Here is a 21,756-nt window from a genome sequence, read left to right as displayed (position 1 = left end):
TCTAATGACCTCAGTAGACCGTTTTGGATGTATACATATATTTTATTTTGACACTTTAGATTACATGCTTGTACACAGCAAAATCCTTAGAGTACATTTTTTTTGTGTTATGCAGAAGTGTTGAAGTGCAGAGTTGAAATCACACTGCAAAAAAAATTCAACTCTTACAGAGTGAATTATATGAAAGAGCTGGAGTCATCATCCAGTGTCAAGATCAGATTCATGTGCAACACGTAGTAGAGTTAAATTAACTATTTGATAGGATTGAAATGTAACTGTACACTGTCACACTTCTTGGTATCAGGCTTAACTCCATGTAATGTGGTGCATAGATTGGTGAGGGTTCACCAGGAACCACAGGGTTGTTGGTTCAAACCCTGACTTACCCATGTTCCATGTAAAAGTGTCCCTGAGCAATACACCTAACCCTGAATTGCTCCCTGGGCTAAAATGTAAACTCCATGTGTGAAAAATGTAACATAAGTTGCTTTTGATAAAAGCATCAGCTAAATGACGTTGTATTCAACACTGAGCAGATTTATTTTTGACACTTATTCCGAGTTAAATTATTAACCCTTCGCTGAGTGTTGATTTAACACTGACAAGATTGGAACAATATAAACACCAGCTTAGAGTTCAAATTGAATCTCACCGAGTCAATATAACTTTCTGAAAGTTGCTGTGTATGAGTATTCATTTCTAACACTACCCACTGGTGTTGAGTATTGTTCAATTTCAACTATATAAGAGTTTAAATTAACCGACACATTGACACTTTGGAGTGTGGACCCCATGGGACACTTTAAAAGTATTGAAACAAACTCCTTTGAGTCTGTCCATTTTGCTGTGTATGTTTGATCCTGCTGCTCATGACTTGCACTGCAAAGGGAATTTTTTCTGACATTTAGATAATTCAGGGGAGATAATTGTAGCCTGCATAATAAATACTTTTCATACTGTATGCAGATCTATAAATGTATTATATCATTCGAGCAGGCCTGGCCAAGTGGGTTTTGGAGACTTTGGACTGGTTGGTGAATTCTGTGTAAGAATGTGGAATAAAAGCTCTCGCTGCTTATCTTCTCTGATTTGAATAAAGGACAATCAAATGTTAGCCGAACCAACACGTCAACAAAAGCATTTATGTGGCTAACCACAGCCAGGCTGGAGAAAACAATGGGGTGTTTTATCAGCCACTAAGTCAGGTCATTCTGCCCTTAACACTCCTGTCATGCCCAATTAGGGGATTTACAAAGTTTGTCTTTTCATATGTATATATATTTATATAGATGTGATTTCCTTTGGCATTCAGAGCCAGAGAGGAGGCAATCATAAACTGGAAGTAGAACCAAAGAAAAGGGGAAATAGTCTGTTATTTTTAAGTCTTCATTAGATGAGAGCGGAATTGACTTTTTTGGACAGCCTCTCCGCCTGAAACGCTTGTAGTTTTCAGAGGGCTCAAGGTGGTGGACAGCAATGTGTCTGTGTGTGTTTGTTGGGTGGCGGGGGGGGGGGTGGAAGAGAGTGAGTGATGCCAGGGTGCTGTAGCTGCAGTCTAGACGCACAGACTGTATGCGCGTAGGTCTGGAAATCATTAGAGACTCGCCCAGAGCAATGGAGGAACCTGCTGTTTTTACAACCTGCTCTTGTCTCCTTGTCCTCATCTGTGGGCCGGCCTCCTTCCATGTCTCTATCTGGGAGAAAAACAACAGTGACTCCATTTCCTGTGTCCTGCTCCCTCCCTCCAGCATAAGACAAACTCCCTCAAAACACGACTCATAGGACTAAATTCTGTAAATTCCAGAGAAACTTCTGAACAATGTTCAATAATTTGATTCAAGTTTGGCCTAAGTAGCGAGACACCTCCGTAGTTATTTCTTCATTATTAGGAACAGTGAATGAATGTCGACAACTAGGGCTGGTTGATGTACCTCATCAAATGTATACGGTAAAAAGAAGAATAAACAGGCTGTGCTGGAGAAGCTGTCAAAAGGATTGAAAATGACAATGGATTTGAATAACACATTGTCATATGTTCTATGAGCATGAATCCTAAACTGGATGTACACCGTCCTTACACTGAGCAGCACCCGTAATTGTGTTGTTGTGATAAATGTGCTCTTTGTGAAGGCGCTTCTGGTTGAAAAGATGCATGAGAGACATTTATTTATTCACTCATGTGCATGGGGCTTTGTTAGTGTGTTGCCTATTGCCAGTGAAGTCAGTCACTGTCCAGTGCAGCTGCTTTGCCCTGCTGTGTAACCCCCACAATGCTGTTCTTTGTACCCCTTGGTTCTCGGCCGGACTGGTTTCACTTTGAAAGAGTAAAACAAAAACTAAATGGTTTTCTGGCCACACAATATTTTGATATACCGCTTTGATCTATATTCCTAATCAATTAACAATTTAAAAGGAGATAAATGTGGAGATATTTTGTCTGGAGAGCCCTCAAGTGCCATCAAGCTGCCATCTCATCAGGCTGTAGACTGTATTGGGGTCCTGAAATATTCCCTCGTGTAAGGAGGGCGCCCTGGAAACACAGGAAGTGTGTGACGCTGAACTGATGTCCCCTGCCCTGTAATAAGGGCAGTTTTACAGACAGTTCCCACCTAGGCTGCGATTAGCTCTGTAGGAGATGAGGCACTTTTGTAGGAGGCACTTTTAAAGCGGACAACACAATCATATGTGATTCCTATCAAAATAAATGAAAGACTTCAAAATACGTTTTTATGTGTTGTATACTTGAAGAAGAAGTTTGAGCCACATCCCTTGTAATGAGAGCCAACAGAGTTTTATTGTTATTATTTATTGTATTTGTTCAGTGGTCTCATTTCCCGTACAGAGCATGTGCTCACAAGCGGCTCTCTGACACACAAACCCAAATTCAGACACACGCAGAGACCACTTTACCCAAATGTCCCATCAGAAGACCTCCAGTCAAATCAAGCAAGCAAGCAACCAATCACACTCTGACAGAAAAGAGTACGCTCCTCAATCAACTCTTACTTTATGCGCTACTGTGTGCAATACTTTGAAAGGCCGTACATATTAGTGTTTAACGTTTCAGCGCTAAATATGATAGGGTTTGGGATTTTACGTTAAAGCAGTGAAGTACTATAAACATGGGAAGAATGATAAAATGCTGTAAACTGAGAGCAGTCTCCAAACAATGACCTGAAGGATGTTCAAATGTTCCATAGAGCTGAGGCAAGCGATGATTCTCTATTAGTATACATTTTTCGTATCGTTTAACTTTAGTTTATTATTGGCGTTTCCCCCCCCCCCCCCTCAATTTCAAAACCTATGGCTCAATTTGCCAAGGATGGGAGTCAACGAAAACAAAGTCATCCTTCATTTCAGCACACATTTCCATCAGCGCCAAACCGATGCAAGTCGAAGATTCCTGAGGGTCCCAATTTATCCCAGAGTGTGTGCAACAGTAACAGCAAAGACACACCCCCCCCCCCCACACACACACACACACACCCTACAACCTGAAGTCTCCCAGATGCTGAACACCTGGCTGTGCCTTGTGGCTGCTCTGTCTGAAGGGCAAACCACCGTGTGTCTTATAACCAGCGGTAATAAAAGACTGCAAGATTACATTATCGAATACACAAGCTGTCTTCTGAACAACAACGATTACTCTCATCCTCCTCTCCGACCCCGTTGGGTCATTTGTGCGCTGGTCTTCCACGTGATAATTAGTCGCCTGTCCTTTGAATTTGTCTTCTAATGACTTACATAACAATTGAAAATGGCGGTCTGGAGAGGGGCTTGTCGCTTCATTTCTTCTGAACAAAGCCTGTCTTGCGTTCTGGGTAAGGACTCTACAGCCTAAACAGTCAATGTGGGGGGGGGGGCTGTATTGCCCCCACTCGGCTCTTTACAAGAAAAACTTGCACAACACTAACAGTTTTAAGTTAATCCTCGGACCATTATGAGGAAATAAGAGGCGAATTAATCAAATTATAGTCTGAGGAAAAGTCGTCTGCCTATTTTTGTTCTTTTGTCTTTGCGTGTTTGTTGGGAAAAAGACAGAAATAGTTTGTCTCTGTGTGTTATTCGAACTTCTATCTGCCCTTTCATGCGCAAGCTTAAGGAATAAGGTGTGCACGGATGAATGATGTAACTTCTGGAAATTTCCCCAATGATTTCCTTTGTGTGTATTAACTCACTATTTCATAACCATTCAGGCTTAATCTATTTATTGGGCCTGTTGTTCTGAATGACTGTTGTAACTCACTTTGCTGATAGAAACGTTTGCTTAGCGGTTCCTGTGCCCCGAGGGGGCCGCAGTGCTGCTGTGTTTTGAGAGGGGATCAGTTTGTTGTGCTTGTGTGAGTGCTGGATTTAGACCTTCCTGCTTTGCTTGTCGCCCTGCCAGCCACCCCAGAAGCCCCCCCAGGAAGGAATGAAAATGTGGTGTTGATATCTTGGAAGGAACAGGGGTGAGCAGCAAGAGCCAGAGACCATAAAGTGCAGAGAGGGAACGCAGTCTGCCAGCAGATTGAAAGCCAGAGCCCTTAGAATAAAGAACATCCGCGCTGCTTGTTGGCTTAAAGCATTGTTAAAGTGAGGTGTGATCGCCCGGGACAAAGAGAATTCATTGAGCTGTAAATAAACCCACTGTAGCTGTTGGGAGGCACTCAGGTGTGGTTGGACTGGCAGGTTAACGCGCTGTTTTCCACCTGCAGAGTGAAGTGTTTATAGGCTAGCCGTCAGGACTAAACAGTGTCGTTACCAAAAAAACAAAATGTTGCCCCCGCTGCGCTGCGACTAGCTGTTGCTGCGTCGGCACTTTGTGCCTGTCGGTAGTCTTATAGACAAGTGTTGAACACGCACTTCCTGCTGCGGCCTATGAGGCAAAACGATGCCCCGGTGTTGTTTGGTGTTTTTTTTCTTCTTTCAGTGCCGTGTCCCAGTTGTTTGGAGTTTGTTTACTTTGGCAGGGCAGGCGAAAGATGGAGGTCAAGAGGCGCCTTGGGTCTTCTTGCTCAAGATTCGGTGCGATCCGTCCAAGAATAAGTCACGTGGGTCGAGAGCTCCGCGTGCAGGGCCGGCTTGTCCGAGGGGTTCTGGTATTAGTGCGTCAATAAGTTGAGCTGGCTGTTAAATGGTGCAGGACTATTTATTCATGAGGGATATTTATGGATCAATATGTTAAATTATTCGACTACATATCGATGGTCGATGTCTCTGAAAATGATTAAGAGTATTTCTGCCATTGCTAATGCTAAGATAGTCCCCTTGTTGCTCTCTGGAGTTGGCCTCACTCTGGCCTACCTAGACTCTCTTTTATGTTTTAGCACTTGGAGTGACTTCTTATTTCTTTGTGTGTTTGTTATTGATTGACTCAGGATTGTGTTGACCTGCGCAGCGAGTGGAGGCATGAAGTAATAAAATGGAAAATCCCCACAGCCTGACTAGCTGTGGGCTCTGGAACAGCGTGATCCAGAACAAGATTGTGACTCTCAGAAGAGACACATACCAAGAGACCGCTGAAAAGACATCACTTATGAAAGTGCCATGAAAGTATGAACGGCCCTCGTTGAGCAAGGCAAACGTGTCTTAAATATTAATGCTAAAATAGCACATATTTAGAAAGTTCCAGCCCCCCCTTTCGACACTGCGTCCGCAGTCCAGATGGCCGTGCCACAGTTCAGATCAGCTTAGCACTTCGGCTCAGCCTCCTTTGTCACACAGCCGATTTGTATGATCCAAACAATGGCCTTAGTTCTCTTGCCCCCCCCCCCCCCGCCCCCCCTACACCAAAACCCCTTCTGCCCTCACTCCCTTGCACTAGAAAAGTGCATGTGATCTACTTGTGAAAGGTGTCTGATCCATTATGCTGTCGCTCAGAGAAGAAAGGGCTCCATCAGGTGTATTGAATAGGTTGATTTTGAAGGTTGACACCCTGAGACAAATTTGTTGTGCTGAGGGCTTCCCAAACTGTGGGGCGCGACCCTCTAGTGGGTCGCAGTGGTAATACAGGTGGGTCGGAGGGGGAAATTCTTAATAATTTATTTCAAGAACTATATTGAGAATTTCCTATATTGCAAGAGTGAAAGGTATAGATAATTAAATACCAATCCAAGCTGGACATTGAAAATTCATTCAGAAACCATGTAACTTCATTGTGATTGAAATAATGTTCAGTGCGAAACAATTACAGCCAAATATTTGTTATGTTTTTCACAGATGGAACTTCATTTGCATTCTAACAAGATGGTTGTACATTTTATTTTGTTTTTTCTGACGGACCAATGGAGTTTACCGGAAAGTGATTGCAATTCATTATTAGAAAAAACCTAAGATGGAGGAGTCACACAATGTGTTCTACACGTACGTCTCTACGCTCCGTCGGAAAATAATGGTTAAATCCCCACCCTCGTTTTTCACCCACTGACTTTGACGCGGCCTGTATGGTCCAACGATGGGAACACCGGGATGGTTTTCCTTTTCCTTGGGCGCTCTGATTGAGCTGCAGAACAGAGGAGTTGAAGCTGTACCAGCCAGCTTGTGTAAATCTTTCACAACTAGCTGTGGAGAGAAACGGGGCAAATAGAAACTTCTCAAAAGAGAAAGCGGTTTGGGCCTGCTAACCTGGCTCCCTCACAGTAGAGGAATGTCGAATAAAAGACCCTGTTTAATTCAAATGAGCCTTTTCCACTGTGGCCCTGCTGACCGCTGCCAGCTCCCTTAAGAATGGAGCCTTGTGGGGCTCTGTCCACTTCCTGTGGACGAGGTGTTCCACTCGGTCTCATGTGTCCTCACCTTCTCCGTCTCTCTTTGTGTCGGTTCGTTTTCCGCACCCTTACTGTAAATGGGTCAACAGATGTTGAAAGTGAAGCGATGGGAGGGGATACAGAAGGAGAGTGAAGAGGAGGAGGTGTGGCCAACGGTTTGGCTGAGAAAGAGGAGCACTCTAGAGGAGCGATCTGTTCGAATAAAAGGGTCAATACAAAGAGAAGGAAGGAAGAAACTTATGCCTTTTTCTTGCCTTTCAGCTACTTTTTAGTTATAAATAGTGAATGATCCTCATTTGCTTTCCTGCTGAGAGTTGGATGGCAATATCAATCGCTTTCATTTCTATTTGATGAATTTGAGAACAAAGCTAGCGGGGGATTTATTAGTTTATCAGCAAGACTAGAAGGGGGGGGGGGGAACAGAGCTAACCTGGTTTACTTTTTAAAGTAAACAAATATTCTGTAAAGCAGACAAATGAGCAGGTTATCCTGTTTAATATTAGTTGGTTAAACCATCAACTAACAAAGCCTTTGGCCCAATTCCAATGTCCCCCCTAAACCCTATAAGCCTGTCTCATAACGTCAATTGAGGGTATTTATTTCATACTTTTTACTCTGAGTTGATCTTCTTCTGGCTCTTTTCTCAGGTCATTTTGAATAATGTTTTAATATTTTCTTCAATTACAAAAAATGTAATTTATGATGAACACATTAGTAAATATAGTGAGATTTTGCGTGTTTTTCCATCTTTAATCCATAATATTTGAAGTGTCTACATTTTAATATGACAGTCTGAACACACACATATGCCAACCTTTGTTTAACTTTTTATTACGTCTCCATGCGCTCCCTGATTATCCCGTTTTTCAACGTCACATTGCAATGACTTGTGGGTAATTCCCTTGGGCAAAGTCAGCATCTAATGCCGACTTACGGAAAGTATTCATAAAGGGCTCTAAATGTCCGCCTGAGAGCCCTCAAACACTCAACGACTTGACAACGGGACAGAACTAAACCCTCAAAGTAGCCTAAATGTACTCTGGAGTTTGGGCCCATCTCTCACTCCTAGTATTTCTACATAACTGTTTGTATATATATAAACAATCAAATACAATGTGTTGATTTATAAGCTTCGGAAGTACCGGTAAGCTCATTATTGAACCAGGGTAGTTGTTTGCTTTTCTTAATGTGAAATAAAATCCTTTTCCCCGGCGGGAACGCACTTCGTGAAGGTTGGTCAGAGTCACAAGAGTTCAATGAGGCCGTTAAGTCTAAAAGCCCACGCTGCTTGTCCAGTGATTTTAGCTGTACATTCATTTGTTTAAGGATGTCTGTAAGACGGTGATCAACTTGGATTGCCACATGGAGAAATTTGGGAATTTGGGCTATTTATTTTCAATATGGTTGAACATGAGTGGTAATATTTGGGTAATGTTTTTTTTTTATGTATTCGTAGCCAGATACATATAAAAATGACTGTTACAGTACTTTATTCCAGTTAACCATACTTGTTTTTGTCATGGACAGGTCCTCACAGCACCATATCACGGTGCCCTCCCAACGAGCATCAGTGTGGAGGAACAGACCTCTGCATCCACATGAGCAAACTGTGCAACGGGGCTCCAGACTGTACTGACGGCTGGGATGAAGGGCCACACTGCAGAGGTATCGCTGTCACACACGCACACATCTAAGGGATATGGAGCGTAAATGTTGTAGTGTGTCCTGTTGTTCTTATTGTTCCGTTCTCCCCTCTGACATCTTCACACCGAAGAAACGGTGACAGATTGATTCACCAGACCAATGTGTTATTTCTTTTGCTCTGAACTGAAATGACTTGACAGGACTTGACAAGGGGAATAGAGGTTGGCCGCTATTTAGCGCCACAACACTGTCAATCTGGAATAACCCACGTATTAGCGCTGTGCTGAGAGGCTGCCGTGAGGTTGACATCGGGTATGTCACAAAGAGGGAGAGAGCCTTACTTCTCATTAGTCTATTCAACTTTTACATAGCAAATAGCATTTTGCTGCTGAAAGCACTGAATAGTGTTTAGAATTTATTCGGTTATGAGTAAATTGAGGAAGTTATCATTTCGGAACTCGAAACTAGGAAGTAATTTATGATGACACAAAAAAATGTGATCCCGATCCGGCTGACAAAGCGAAAACAGAACTTGATTGTGACTAAAAATAATAACTGGCAGGATGGATTATTACAGGAAGGGTCAAAAAGACTAATTCTATTTGTGAGTCATGGCTGTCAAAAGGTTTGCAAAGGAACCCAACTGATGACAGACAAGACGATACTTTCCACCATACTCCTAACAATGGTCACATGAATGATAAAATAGCCAGCAGAAATAATTACTGCTGCTTGACTACTAACCCTGAAGTATACATTAATGATGGAGTTCTAAAACTTCCTTCCACAACTTTTATAAAATTGAACCACTAAGAATATTACTGGCCAAAGCAAAATGTTGAATAAAAATGTCACCCCTAGGCCCTGAGATTTTGGCATGCTGTGCAGAATTAAATACCTAGTCTTCACTTTATTGAGGAAGGCACCTATCTTTCCTCGATGAAAAAATATATCAATTTGTTTTGTTCATCTCCCCACTGCATCCTTCCTTCAGTTAGAATATGAGTTAGGAGGAAATATGTATAAAACAAACGCAGGGAGCGGCTTGGGAAAGGACTTGAGCTTTCAGGCTATCTGGACTTTGACCTTGACGTGGTGTTTCCTGTCTGTGTGCGTATTTGTGTTGGAGGGCACCAATTCTACATGGAGTCCGTGACGGTTTTATTCATGGTTTTGGTTTCAAGGTAAAGGTTAGTATTAGGTTAGATGGATTGGTGTTTTTTATATAGATATATGGACTTTATAGATATATAAAAAACATCTCTTGTGGACATCTTTTACTTTCCACGGGTCGTCTGATTGATACGAGCGGAGTGCCCAGCAATTCCCTGTAATTTAATTTCCTCAAAATAAATATTTTAGGGTTTGTGTAACTGTTTGTTGTATAGATTTTCGCCCATGTTGGTTTTCTAAACACAGCTCGGTTGTTCAGTGCTCCGACTTGTTTTGGAGAATTCCGGGCATATCTGTAATTTGAGCTGTGGTTGTCTCAGCAAGCCTCTGCAGTGCAGCCGGAACACTTACTTGTCTATAAAATCCAGTGCACTGTCGGGATGTTTATAGTGATATGATGCAGATCACCTGATTGACTGATTTGTCTTTTTATTTCTCAGTAGTTGTAGCTGTCTGGCTTAAGTTTCAGTTTATTATTGATTTAGGAAACTGATTAAGTGCAGAAATGCATGGATTACAGTACCAAACCCAAACTGAGGACTTTGCTTTTAACATGAAAGTGTTGGGAGATCCTCGATGGCTGTAAACTCTCCCCGGAGGTGTTATGCAAGTGCGAATTGCCTGCCAGTGTTTTCCTGAGGAAAGTGAATCACTTGTCATAGTGGTTTGACATGACTCACGGTGTCTGGATTTAAATCACAGGATGTGCAGAGCACTGCTGAGATTCCATCACGTGTGGGTCTGCTAGACTGGAAGGTGGGATCGCAGTGGGTCGTGTTTGTTTGATGTGTGTGTAGCCTCGGAGATGGTTTGGATCCGCAGGGACGTGATGCGGGTCTTAAGTATTAGTTGATTTATGTTGTTGCCTTCCATTTACAGGCCACAATAAAATATTATATATTATATTATATAATATATTTCAATGATTTAAACACATTTAGATGTCACCAACTCAGAATCAAATAATTCAAAGTATGAATAAAAGTCTGACAAGTTAAGCACCCAGCGTAAACAGTATTTCTATTTGTTGTTTGCCAGTTCTAATGCTGATGATGAATGTTGTGTACTGCAGACACTATGGTTCAACAACTTAGCTCCACTCATCAAGTATTAATGCCCGTCAGCACGCTGCTAAACTGGAAATAATCCACACAAAGTGTGCTATAAAGCTGCAGCACCTGCTCCTGTCACCTACAACTATGCTTGTCTTAGTACCCAGACGGGGGGTGCAAGACGTTAATGACCGCCATCTCATTCACGGGTTTGGAGTGGAACGCTGAATGGATTATTACACAATTTTGCACAAATACACCTTTTATTACAACCACTCATGCCGTGTTTTTAGCTCAATAACAATGCCAGCAACAGGAAAGAAAGATTTATAAATGAAGTCTATCCTTCATACATGCTTACTCTTCTTTCCATGCATTTTACTCCTAAAACCCACTCATCCCCCCCCCCCCCCCCCCTCCCTTGCCTCTTCTGTCTCCCTCCAGTGTTTATAGCCAACTGCTCGCTGGTGGGTTGTCAGGAAAGCTGCGCGGTGACTCCAGCAGGGCCTGCGTGTTACTGTAAGAGTGGTTATGAGATCAGCGCGGATGGAAAGACATGCAAAGGTGAGTTTGTCTGCTAGGCCACCCTCTGTGATACCGCCCCCGGTGGGTGTAAGCTGTAAGTCAAGGAAAATAGCAAATCTTTGTATTTCAACCCTGCTGGAATGAGAGGTAACAAGTTCTGGAGAAGCTGAGAAGATGACACATTGGGTAGTTAAGCTCTGGGAATGTTGTTCATTTTTTTAAACATTCAAAGTTGAATCAACATTTTTACGTCTCATCAGCGGCTATGTTTTGGTCTTTTTTTTTGCATTTTCAGCTGTTATTTGTTAATTTGCTGCGGTTTCTGTGATTCAGATTTTGACGAGTGCAGTTTGTATGGGACCTGCAGTCAGACCTGTAGCAACACGGAAGGCTCCTACACCTGTTCATGTGTGGAGGGCTACTTGTCGCAGCCCGACAACCGCTCATGCAAGGCCAAGAACGGTGAGTAAGCCAACATCTGTGGGACTGAATGTAATCCGGACCAAGACTGTGTGAATGTCCTGTCCCTGTTCCTCCTGTCCACCGGTCCTTACGCTCGTGTCGCGTTCCAGTGCCGGTGGACCGTCTGCCTGTTCTGCTGATCGCCAACTCCCAGAACATCCAGGCCACCTCCCTGAGCGGCACCGCTGTGCACAGCCTGCTGTCGACCAGCACCAAACAAACCACGGCCATGGACTTCCTGTACGCCGAGGAGACAGTCTGCTGGATCCATGTGGGAGACGCCCCCTCATCCACACACCTCAAATGTGCCAAGATCCCCAATCTGAAGAGCTTCACAGAGGAGAGGGTGATCAACATCTCCCTCAGCCTGCACCGTGAGTACACCGCAGCAGCACGGTGCTCCCCCCCCCGGTACATGTAGTACACAGCAGAACATTACAGCCCTGCTCCCCACACATTATGCATCATACGGCAGCAGAAAAGTCTGTGTATGTGTATTGTGCATTTTCCAGGAATTTTTTGGGCCCACATACTGTATAAGGTTAATTTTTCACTGCTGCCGCCATTAGGTTATGTTGCCTAAGATGTACTAAAACGAGGCAGAAAAGAGGAACATACAGCAAAGAATAGAACAGCTGACATCCCTTTGGCCCACAGCTCCTTCAGCACATGAACCTTGATACTATTAAGGATGCAGACTCGACACACAGACAAATTAAAAAAAGAAACACACACATCCAAACTGTAAATGAAAGCGCAGTAAATGCACAGGAACCAAATCGTTTCAATTTGTTTATGATTTCGTTGCTACCTTCAAATCATGCAATTGGAATCAGATGTCTGCTTGAACGCCGTTCATCTAGCGAACCCGAACATTGAGCGATTCTGTTTCAGCTTTGGCCTTCAAAGGTCCACTCCACCAATCGCAGCAGGGCCCAGCCTTTGGCTAAAGGCCTCGGCCGATCATCGCCTTGAATTATTAAGTTGGTGTGGTTTACATCCTTTGAAGAGGGATATTTGGACGGCCTTGTTGGTCTGAGTCACCTTCAATGTGTTTCACTTTAAAGTCAAATTGTAAAATGGTGGAGAAAAATATCCAGATATGTTGCCAAATCTGATCTGAGCATCGGTACTTACGTGCTTGTGTGCAGCCTGTGAGTCACAGCCTATTGTGGTTGCACATTTAAAGCAGCTGTGTTTTTCCATGGCTTGTGTTTCGTTTCAGAAAGAATCTCATCTCATGTAAAAAGGAAACTAAAAGACAGACCTGGGAGATCTGAGGTGCACAAATGAGTGCTTACGTGCGTGCTCCTGAGTGTAGACCACCTGCTGGTCAAAAGCCTCCACAACCCCACCCTCTTCTCCTGCCTGCCTTTTTCTCTCCGATGCTTTAACTTCCTTGCCGTGCTGCAGCCTGATTTTGGGGCGGAACCGTCCTCACTGTGGATCAAAGGAAAAGTACAGAAATAACACATTAATCTTGTAGGAAGCTGGATAATTTATAACCATCTATCCACTCACTTACTCACTTAGTTATTATGTGCGTGTTCTCTGCCCTGTCTCCACATTCCTCTTAACTTCACAACTGGATTGGTATCGATTCATAGGATGAGCTTCATTCCTCTGCTGTCTCTGCATACCTGGGTACCAGTATTGTGACCCATCACACTCTCTCGGCAGGCAGCGGCTCCTCTCGGTTGTCATCCCCTTTCCGTGCGACTGAATGAAGAATGCATTACCGTGACAGAAATGACTTTCTCGGCACCGACCATCGCAGAAATTTTAAAGGCCGAATCATGACAGTTGGACAGCTCTGTATTGCCGGTGCTCGCATAGTGCGCTGTAGCTGTCATTTGGGAACATGTTCATTTCGAACCGTATAATATCAGGCAAGTTCCAAATGAGGAAAATTATGCATGAGGTATTTCGCTGTCCCTCAGTATTAAGAGCTTTACCAATGCCAAATCTGTTATTAGCAAATTAATCAGTACAACCTGTAATTTATCAGGTTCATACACATTTATAAAAAAAAAACATTTTCAGAAACATTTAACTCTAATATGGACAGATCTTTTTAAAGAAAAACATTTATTTGTTCTTGACACTATTATTTAAGTAGGATTATCACAGTTGGAATAACCATGCATTATTAGAACCTCAATATTTTAAGGATCAAAGGAATTTGCAGAAAATTCCAGCAGCTTCAGCTTGTTTCTCCACGTCCTCCATCCGCCACGCACACGCACCCTCGCAAAGGATGTTTATGACTGATGATGTAGGATTAAAGCTGTGTTGCTGAAATAAGGAGGGAATTGATGGGTACTGCACGTCCTGTAGTGATGTAATTCATATTTCCATGTCAGTATGTGTAAGAGGAACAAGAGAAGATGTTTTAGTTATTTGCTGGTGTGACACAATAAACCATATCTCAGGTGTAGACAGCTGTTACAGTATGACACAAAACATCTTTTTTTATAATAACTTTGACAGAAAATGTCAAAAACCAATCTCACCAAGGACACTACCCTAAAAACTAAACGTCAGCATGATGAAAACACAATGCAGAAGGGGAGATTTTTTCTTAATCCTAAGCGACTTCCCAGACAGCCCAGTGGCTCTTTTTGACAAACCGCTGTCGCATTAGCGTGACAGAATAGGAGAAGCAGGTTTATTTTATGCTCACAGTCAACATGGAAGCTAGGAGCAACCAACGGCACGGGTGAACATACAGGAAATGATGCGCTTGTGGTTGGGGTGACTCATGACCTCAGTATGTCACAGATGAGTCGTCCAGATGTTCCCCCCCGAGTCCCACACATACACACTCACACACAAACACACACTGTCCCTAACTTTCATTATATTCCTTTTTTTTTACCAGCTCCAAATGTAATTTACTGTCATTCTAGATATTTCAGTGTATGTCCGTGCCAATGCTAATCATACCACCATCGAATCAATGTAATTAACTCAATGACTCTTGTTAATTACATTAACTCAATTACAAGTTAATGTCATTACAAACTCAAAATAATATTTAGTCACAACAAAGCATAATAAAATTGATCTACAACTAAAACGCCACACACTCAATAGCATGGGCCATAAAAATATTTAAAAAGTCACGATAGCCCACTGACCAATCAGGACACACGATAACGCTGCGCAGTACGTACTTATTGGGCTACCTGGATGCTACTGGCACGTCAAAGAATACGCCCAACATGTCAAACTAAAGATCTGATTGGTTGAAGACTATGACAATCATGATTTTGTAATGAATAAGAACAAAAGAGTACAATACAGGCAGAAATCATTTGGGGAAAACCAGAATTGAAAGATTAACATTCAGTTGGTACTAGATCCTGATGCTCCACGCTGTGCACAGGAGGGCTGATCCCGGAACAGTCACTAAGCCCCCCTTCTGTGCTTGTACTGTAAGAGCTCCAGTACCTGCTCCCCGTGCACATGAGCTACAGTGTGCTGCTTAGCACTGACACTGGCCTGAAATCTCCTTAAGAGGTCATGTGCTGTTAAAAGGCAAGCCGGTCAGCACATTTTTAAATCTCTCCATTCAACAGAACCCCCCCCCTCCCTCTCCCTCTCTCTCTCTCTCTCTCTCTCTCTCTCTCTCTCTCTCTCTCTCTCTCTCTCTCTCTTTCGCTGGCTCTGGCCTTTTCACGCATTGATGCTACATTGGGACTCATTATTAATTGGTGGCCGTTACCGGAGGTTTCTTCACAGGGTCAGGTTATTTGTCAACATCCCTCATACGTATACGCATAAAATACATATGGCAGGAGGAGAGAATAACGCAATAGCGATCTCCGTTGGATCTTTAAGGCCTTTTTGGTTTGCATGTTCCACATTTCATCGTAAAGGCATGGTGCCGTTTGGGACTCACACTGGTCTGGTCTTTGGCTCGACTCGATCTCACTCTGCCTCGTCTTTGCAACCCCTTCAAAGTCTCTAAAGTCTCGGTTTTGATACACTCTTGTCTTAGCTGTGACTTGGTACTGGTTTAGACTGTTTACACTCCCCACGCAGGCCCAAATGATCTAAATCCACCTCCCCTCTTGCCTTGCATAGTTCTGGAACAGAACCACACTTTTCTTTGTTGTTTTTCACCCCCCCCCCCCTTTGTTTGTGTGATTCTGGTGTGACGTGGTCACCAGATGTTTGAGGGAGTGCGGGAGGTTGGTAAGGAGAAGTGGGGGTTGGGGTGCATGTGCGGGTGGTGTTAAAGCTCAAATCGCGTTCTAAAAGCGACTGTCCTGAGTTATCAAAACCCAATTTGAAAGCGATGCCACTAACATTGCTACACTATTGTTCCCCCCTGCATAGTAAGCGCTGTGGGGGCCTTTGAAGATGTGTCCCCTCTACTTACAGTTGTCGGAGTAAAACATGAAAAAAATGTAGCAATGCGCTTTAAATACATTATGCAGACATTCCCTCGGCTGTTGTTTTCGCAGAGAAATGAACGAGGAAAATGAGCGCGGTGGTTGTTTGTGTTTTTCAATTCTGCTGTGTTTTTTTTTTTTTTTTTGCTGGGTTGTTTTTTCATTGCATAGTTTGAGACAGACCGAGCTGCAGTTAATGAATCCAGTCTGTTTTCCCACCTCTGGGGATCGGACAAAGGGGGGGGGGTGGGGTGGGATGACGCATGGCGGAGGAGGAGAGCGGGAATGAGAGGAGATTTTAAACGTCTTCACTTGAGTCATAGTTGTTGAGGAGAGAGGGAGCTGTGTCAGGTTTTGTTGTTTTTCAGGTTTTCGAGTACCCCCCCCCCCCCCCTTCCTTTGTTTATCCATTGCTTAATCAGAGGATCAGTGTGTTGTGGGGCAGCTGTAAGCGTTTAAACCGAGAACTCTGTGTTAAAAATAAATATCACCTTTGGGAATGTGGCCCCTGATTCCCGTAAACCTCAGAAATGCTGCCGCACAATGGCCAAGTTTCCGTAGTGGAAATCACGTCTCTTTTCCTCTTTCTTCTCTCCTCTGTCTTCTTTCCTTTCTTCTCACTTTTTCTTCCCTTTGCTTTACCTCCATCTGCTTTTTTTAACATTTTTTTTTAATCCATTTTCCACTTTTACTTGAACCTAAAATATTTCAAAGGGCTAGCCAGGCTGTTCAAAAGAAATGTCTCAGTTTCTCTAAATACAGAGTGTTGTTCTGGAAATACAGTCAGATCGCTTGGTCCATAGCGGCTAAACACTCCACACTTCCATTCTGCTCTTGTACCAAGGAATCTGCTTTGTCATTTTCCCTCACTCAAGCTTTTCTCTCCTTCTTGGAGAAAGCGATCCTCTGGTCTCCTGTAAATCATCCCGGCTAATCCTGGTAAAGATACCACCAGGGTAGACCTCCACCATTAGCTGTGAGCACTGCACGTGACCATGGTCTCCTTGTCGGAGGTGTCTGTGTGTTAGCCGGTGTGTGTGTTAGCCGGTGTGTGTGTGTGTGTGTGTGTGTGTGTGTGTGTGTGTGAGGTTCTGTGGAGAGCAGAGCTCGTGGCAGCTGTGAAAATACAAGTCCTGTGGTTTGTGAAACCCTCCACACATCTTTTTCCCTCCCTCCCTTTCTCCCTCCCTCCCTCCCTCCCTCTCTCCCTCTCTCTAGTCATGCAGACAAATAGTTTTCATTCCCCGTCTTAACATTGATCCTTTTTAGGTACGACAGTCAGAGCTAGAATATGTTTTCAGTCACTTTCACTATTGTGTAAAAGGGGTCACTTGTAGTGATAGAACAGATCATTGTCTCTTACTGTGAAATTCTCTCTTGCTTAGTGAGCGTTTTGGAGTCTTTCAGCTCTTTGTTTTGGTTTTACAGCTGACACTCTTCAGTTACAAAAATACAATTCACCCATAAATAATGTTTTGTATCTACCCAGATATTTTTAGGATATTTTTAGAAACCCACTGTATGCGACCTCCCCATCACTAAGAGGCAGACACGGTAAGCCCGTAGTCAACATACAGTGCAGCATTTAGCAGCTGGTTCTGAAGAGATGCCCCAGGAGTTTGTGTATGGCACGAAAACACATCACAGACACATCGCAGATACTTAAAGTACAATAAATGTACTTTCCATCCCTCACTACAGTGAATATCATCACATTTCCCTCCCTTTAGCTTTGACAATAGCTTTCTGTCTCTGATCCTTGGCTCAGCATCTGTGTGGCCAACTTGCTATTTGAGGAGAGGAAGGAAGAGGAGGGAATGAGGGAACCGCGGAGAGAGTTAAAGTACTCTTGTGTTTTTTTTTTTTCACATTTTTTCTGCTCCCTCAGGCCCTCACTGTGTGGTGTGGCAGTTTGAAAAGAGCAGGCGTATTCCAGTGTTTTTCACCCATAAACGTTCCATAAAGTATCTGCATGGTGCCATATGCACCCATCTAGGTGTTGGGTTTTCATTCGTCAGGTGGGCCACTGGTCTTCCCCGTCTTCTGAGCCTCAGAAAAATAAACGCAGCGGAAACCACACTCCCACTGTCACTTAGCTACAGCTACGGCAACATCACACTCACTTGAAGCAACAAACAGCAGGTCTCATATTCTGTCATTCTGAGTGACTTTGAATGAAGCATTGCCTAGACAGCTGCTTATTACAGTTCATCTCAGAGACAGAGAGGGTGAGAGAGACAGAGACAGCGAGGGAGAAAGAGAAACTCTGACTATTTTCTTATTCATGCATAACATCACATCCCGAAGCTATGATGTAGTACTGGAAACCGTCCTGAGAACACTGTGTTTCTCTCCCCCTCCACCTCCTTTGTCTGTATCCCACTTCACCCCATCCTCACCCCGTCAACCGTTGTCTATCCAGATGTGGAGCAGATGGCCATCGACTGGCTGACGGGAAACTTCTACTTCGTGGATGACATGGACGACAGGATCTTTGTGTGTGACAAGGATGGGCAGACATGTGTCACCCTCCTGGACCAGGAGCTGTACAACCCTAAAGGCATTGCCCTAGACCCCACCATGGGGTTAGTTTCATATGTTACTTTCTGTATATTGCGTAAAGTCACTGCATTCAAACACATAATAATCGGACGACAACAACTGGAGTCAGTCTTCTGTCATCCGCTACTAGTGCGTTGAGATTGAGGGGAAAGGCTGAAGGGTAAGTTTGGAGCGTAGATGTTCTGTGCCACGCTGACTCTATCGGTTTTCAATGTAAGAGCATGTGTTTGTTACAGCTCTTTTGTATAGGACCCAACTTTCCAACTGAATTCCTGAAAGTGTGTGTGTTGTGTGTGGTTCATGCTTGTCTGAGAGCTTGTGTGTTGGAAAGATTTAAATGCAGAAAAATGTGTGTGTGTGTGTGTGGGGGGGGGGATTAGTGACCACAAATATTTCAATAGATCCTACAGTGATTGTTTACTGTAAAAAACCTTAAAAAGTAAAATCAACAAAAAACAACATAATTTGAATTTGACTTGCCTTTAATGTTTACCGGTTATATTACTCTTGCACTATGATTTTATAAGAATTAGTTTTAATAGGTAATCTCTATTAAATGTATTAATATACTCTTACAAACTATTAGTGTTTGGTTTTAAATCAGATTAAGAATGTAAATTTGTTAATTTGAAATATACTGGTCATAGAATTAAAACTATTGACTCTAAACATGAGGTTTTATGATATAAAAGACTTTCTAGATCTACATTCAAAGATCTAGAAATCATACAGAAATTCAAATATATTCAAATATATCCAGATAATATTCAATATTATTAGTTGATAAATGAATTCAACATTCAACATTGCCTGCTCTCTGCTAGTAGGGATGTTTCCTACCTCGTTTATTTGCATCTAAGTGATGGAAATAAGGGCAATTATAACATAGCCAGATGGGTGGAAAATAAATGGATTTTCCGGCTCAATTGATCTATTCATCCATCTGTCCTCAATTAGGTCTGCTCTTTGTTTCCACAGGAAGGTGTTCTTCACAGACTACGGTCAGATACCCAAGGTGGAGCGCTGCGACATGGATGGCCAGAACCGAACCAAGCTGGTGGACACTAAGATTGTATTCCCCCACGGCATCACGCTGGATCTTGTCAGCAGGCTTGTCTACTGGGCCGACGCCTACCTGGACTACATTGAGGTAGTGGACTACGAAGGCAAGAACCGGCACACCATCATCCAAGGCCTGCTGGTGAGAACAGCTGCACAGGTTGCACAACACTCTCATTATCATAAATTAGCAGGAAGATAATCTCCCTTAAAATAGTCATATTTTGTTCTGATTTGTTCCCTCCATATCCATAATACACATCATTTTTCTCCTGTGTTCTCCTCTAATGAGTTCTTGCCCAGTGAGCTATATGCGGAGCACATATACGTTTGCCTTTTCATCAAAGCAGTTGATTAATAGCTGATGTTGAGGCTGTTGATGAAGCACAGTGGCTCTTAAATGGGTTTCTATGGCTTTTTACTTTGATCTGTGGAGAAGTAATGGCTTTCATTTACTCACTGAAACTAAGGGTTGCCACATACTATAAAGTCTTGCTTGTGTGTGTGCGACACCAGTAATTAAACAGAAGTACATTCTCATCCCTCAGGTAAAGGGGTAAAAGCGTGTTGATGCTGGCGTTGAGTTTGGGCTGTTTTAATCACACAAGTCTGTGTTTATGCTCAACATGCAGAAAAGTGCCAAAAATCCTTCCTATATAGACCTGGACGGATCGAGTTGTTGGATGTCGTTAGTTATAGGCATGAGTGTGTGGAATCAAGACATTTTTTTACAGTTAGTTTTTCTTGGCCAGCTCTGTGAGTAAAGGTGACATAGTGCACAGTCATGCTTCCTTTCAGTCTGATGTTAATGGGCATTGATTCACTATAACCTATAACCTCAGTGGACAATGCCCTTCAGCCTGCGACAATCAGCCTTTTTATATTCCTGACTGCGTCTCTCTGTGGCTGAGTGGGCTCCACGCGGCCTGAGTTCAACAACAACGCCATCTCAGGTTTTATGCTGCTGACACAGCCTCTTGGGGCACACTGGTCACTGGCAGATCTTTGTCCAGACCGCTGTTTTCCTTGCTTTTCTCCCTGATTTTGTCAGATAGAAGCTGGTTTGTCCATGAGTGCTGAATATGTTGAGCGTGTAGGTCTTGCTTGTTCCTCTCACTGTTGTTGCTAAACACTTGACCGTTTTATAATACCACTTTGTACCACAGAAATACCAATTTATCAACCATTCACAGGGGGTTGTTAAAATTGGATAATGGGACATGTTAAATTGAAACATCTAGGATTTTGAACAGCACCATGGTATGGTAATCAACATGCTGAAATAAAATGCCATACTCGGCCATGATCCATTATTTTGTGGACAGTATTACTGCTTCAAGACCAGATATTTTATTAAGGAGAGGCTGGAGTTTTTCACACCCATAGTGTAAAAGTCCATTACAAAATTGGAAAAAGATTCCTCCAGAATTTCTGTGAAATTGCTAATTCCTCCAATTGTCATAAAGCACAGCTCACCTGTAAAGGTTTTTATAGAAAGCATGAATAGTTAAATGAGTAATTTGAGTAATGCACTCAACCGGGACCGTTCATTGGATTCAGTAACATCTTCCTCTCCTCCATTCCCTCCCTCAAACTACCCATCATCTCTCCGCTTTCTATCTTCCCAAGATCGAGCACCTGTACGGGCTGACTGTGTTTGAAAACTACCTGTACGCCACCAACTCGGACAACGCCAACATGCAGCCTAAAACCAGCGTGATCCGGGTCAACCGCTTCAACAGCACAGACTACCAAGTAGTGACCAGGGTGGACAAGGGAGGAGCGCTGCACGTCTACCACCAGAGACGCCAGCCTCCAGGTGGACACGCACTGAGATCATCTCAATGCTGTGTGTGTGTGGCATGTTTTCTGGTATTGGGACTTCATTTGTAACCTTCTTGGGTTCCAGTGCGTAGCCATGCATGTGAGGTGGACCAGTTCGGAAAGGGTGGAGGCTGCTCGGACATCTGTCTGTTGGGGAACGGCCACAAGACCCGAACGTGCCGCTGTCGCTCCGGATTCAGCCTGGGCAATGACGGAAAGTCCTGCAAAAGTGAGTGGGACCATTCGTGTGATGAAAAAAACCATATGGTTTTTAGCAGATACGAATCAACAAATAATTACTAGTTT

General features: G+C 43.2%; 1 protein-coding gene across 2 annotated transcripts in view; it reads left to right on the top strand.

Annotated features, from left to right (window-relative positions):
- Positions 1-21,756, top strand: part of LOC119229625 (low-density lipoprotein receptor-related protein 1-like) — a 74,967-nt gene that overhangs the window by 11,552 nt on the left and 41,659 nt on the right. For both annotated transcript variants that reach the window (XM_037490186.2, XM_037490185.2), the window contains exons 3-10: positions 8,277-8,414; positions 11,063-11,182; positions 11,477-11,605; positions 11,716-11,979; positions 18,428-18,590; positions 19,546-19,768; positions 21,256-21,445; positions 21,536-21,679. In XM_037490186.2, the coding sequence (XP_037346083.2) occupies positions 8,277-8,414; positions 11,063-11,182; positions 11,477-11,605; positions 11,716-11,979; positions 18,428-18,590; positions 19,546-19,768; positions 21,256-21,445; positions 21,536-21,679 (1,371 nt within the window). The remainder of the gene's footprint in view (positions 1-8,276; positions 8,415-11,062; positions 11,183-11,476; positions 11,606-11,715; positions 11,980-18,427; positions 18,591-19,545; positions 19,769-21,255; positions 21,446-21,535; positions 21,680-21,756) is intronic.

The sequence above is a fragment of the Pungitius pungitius genome, chromosome 8 (genome assembly GCF_949316345.1).
Source record: "Pungitius pungitius chromosome 8, fPunPun2.1, whole genome shotgun sequence".
Taxonomy (NCBI): Eukaryota; Metazoa; Chordata; class Actinopteri; order Perciformes; family Gasterosteidae; genus Pungitius; species Pungitius pungitius.
This window is presented reverse-complemented; position numbering and strand designations above follow the sequence as displayed.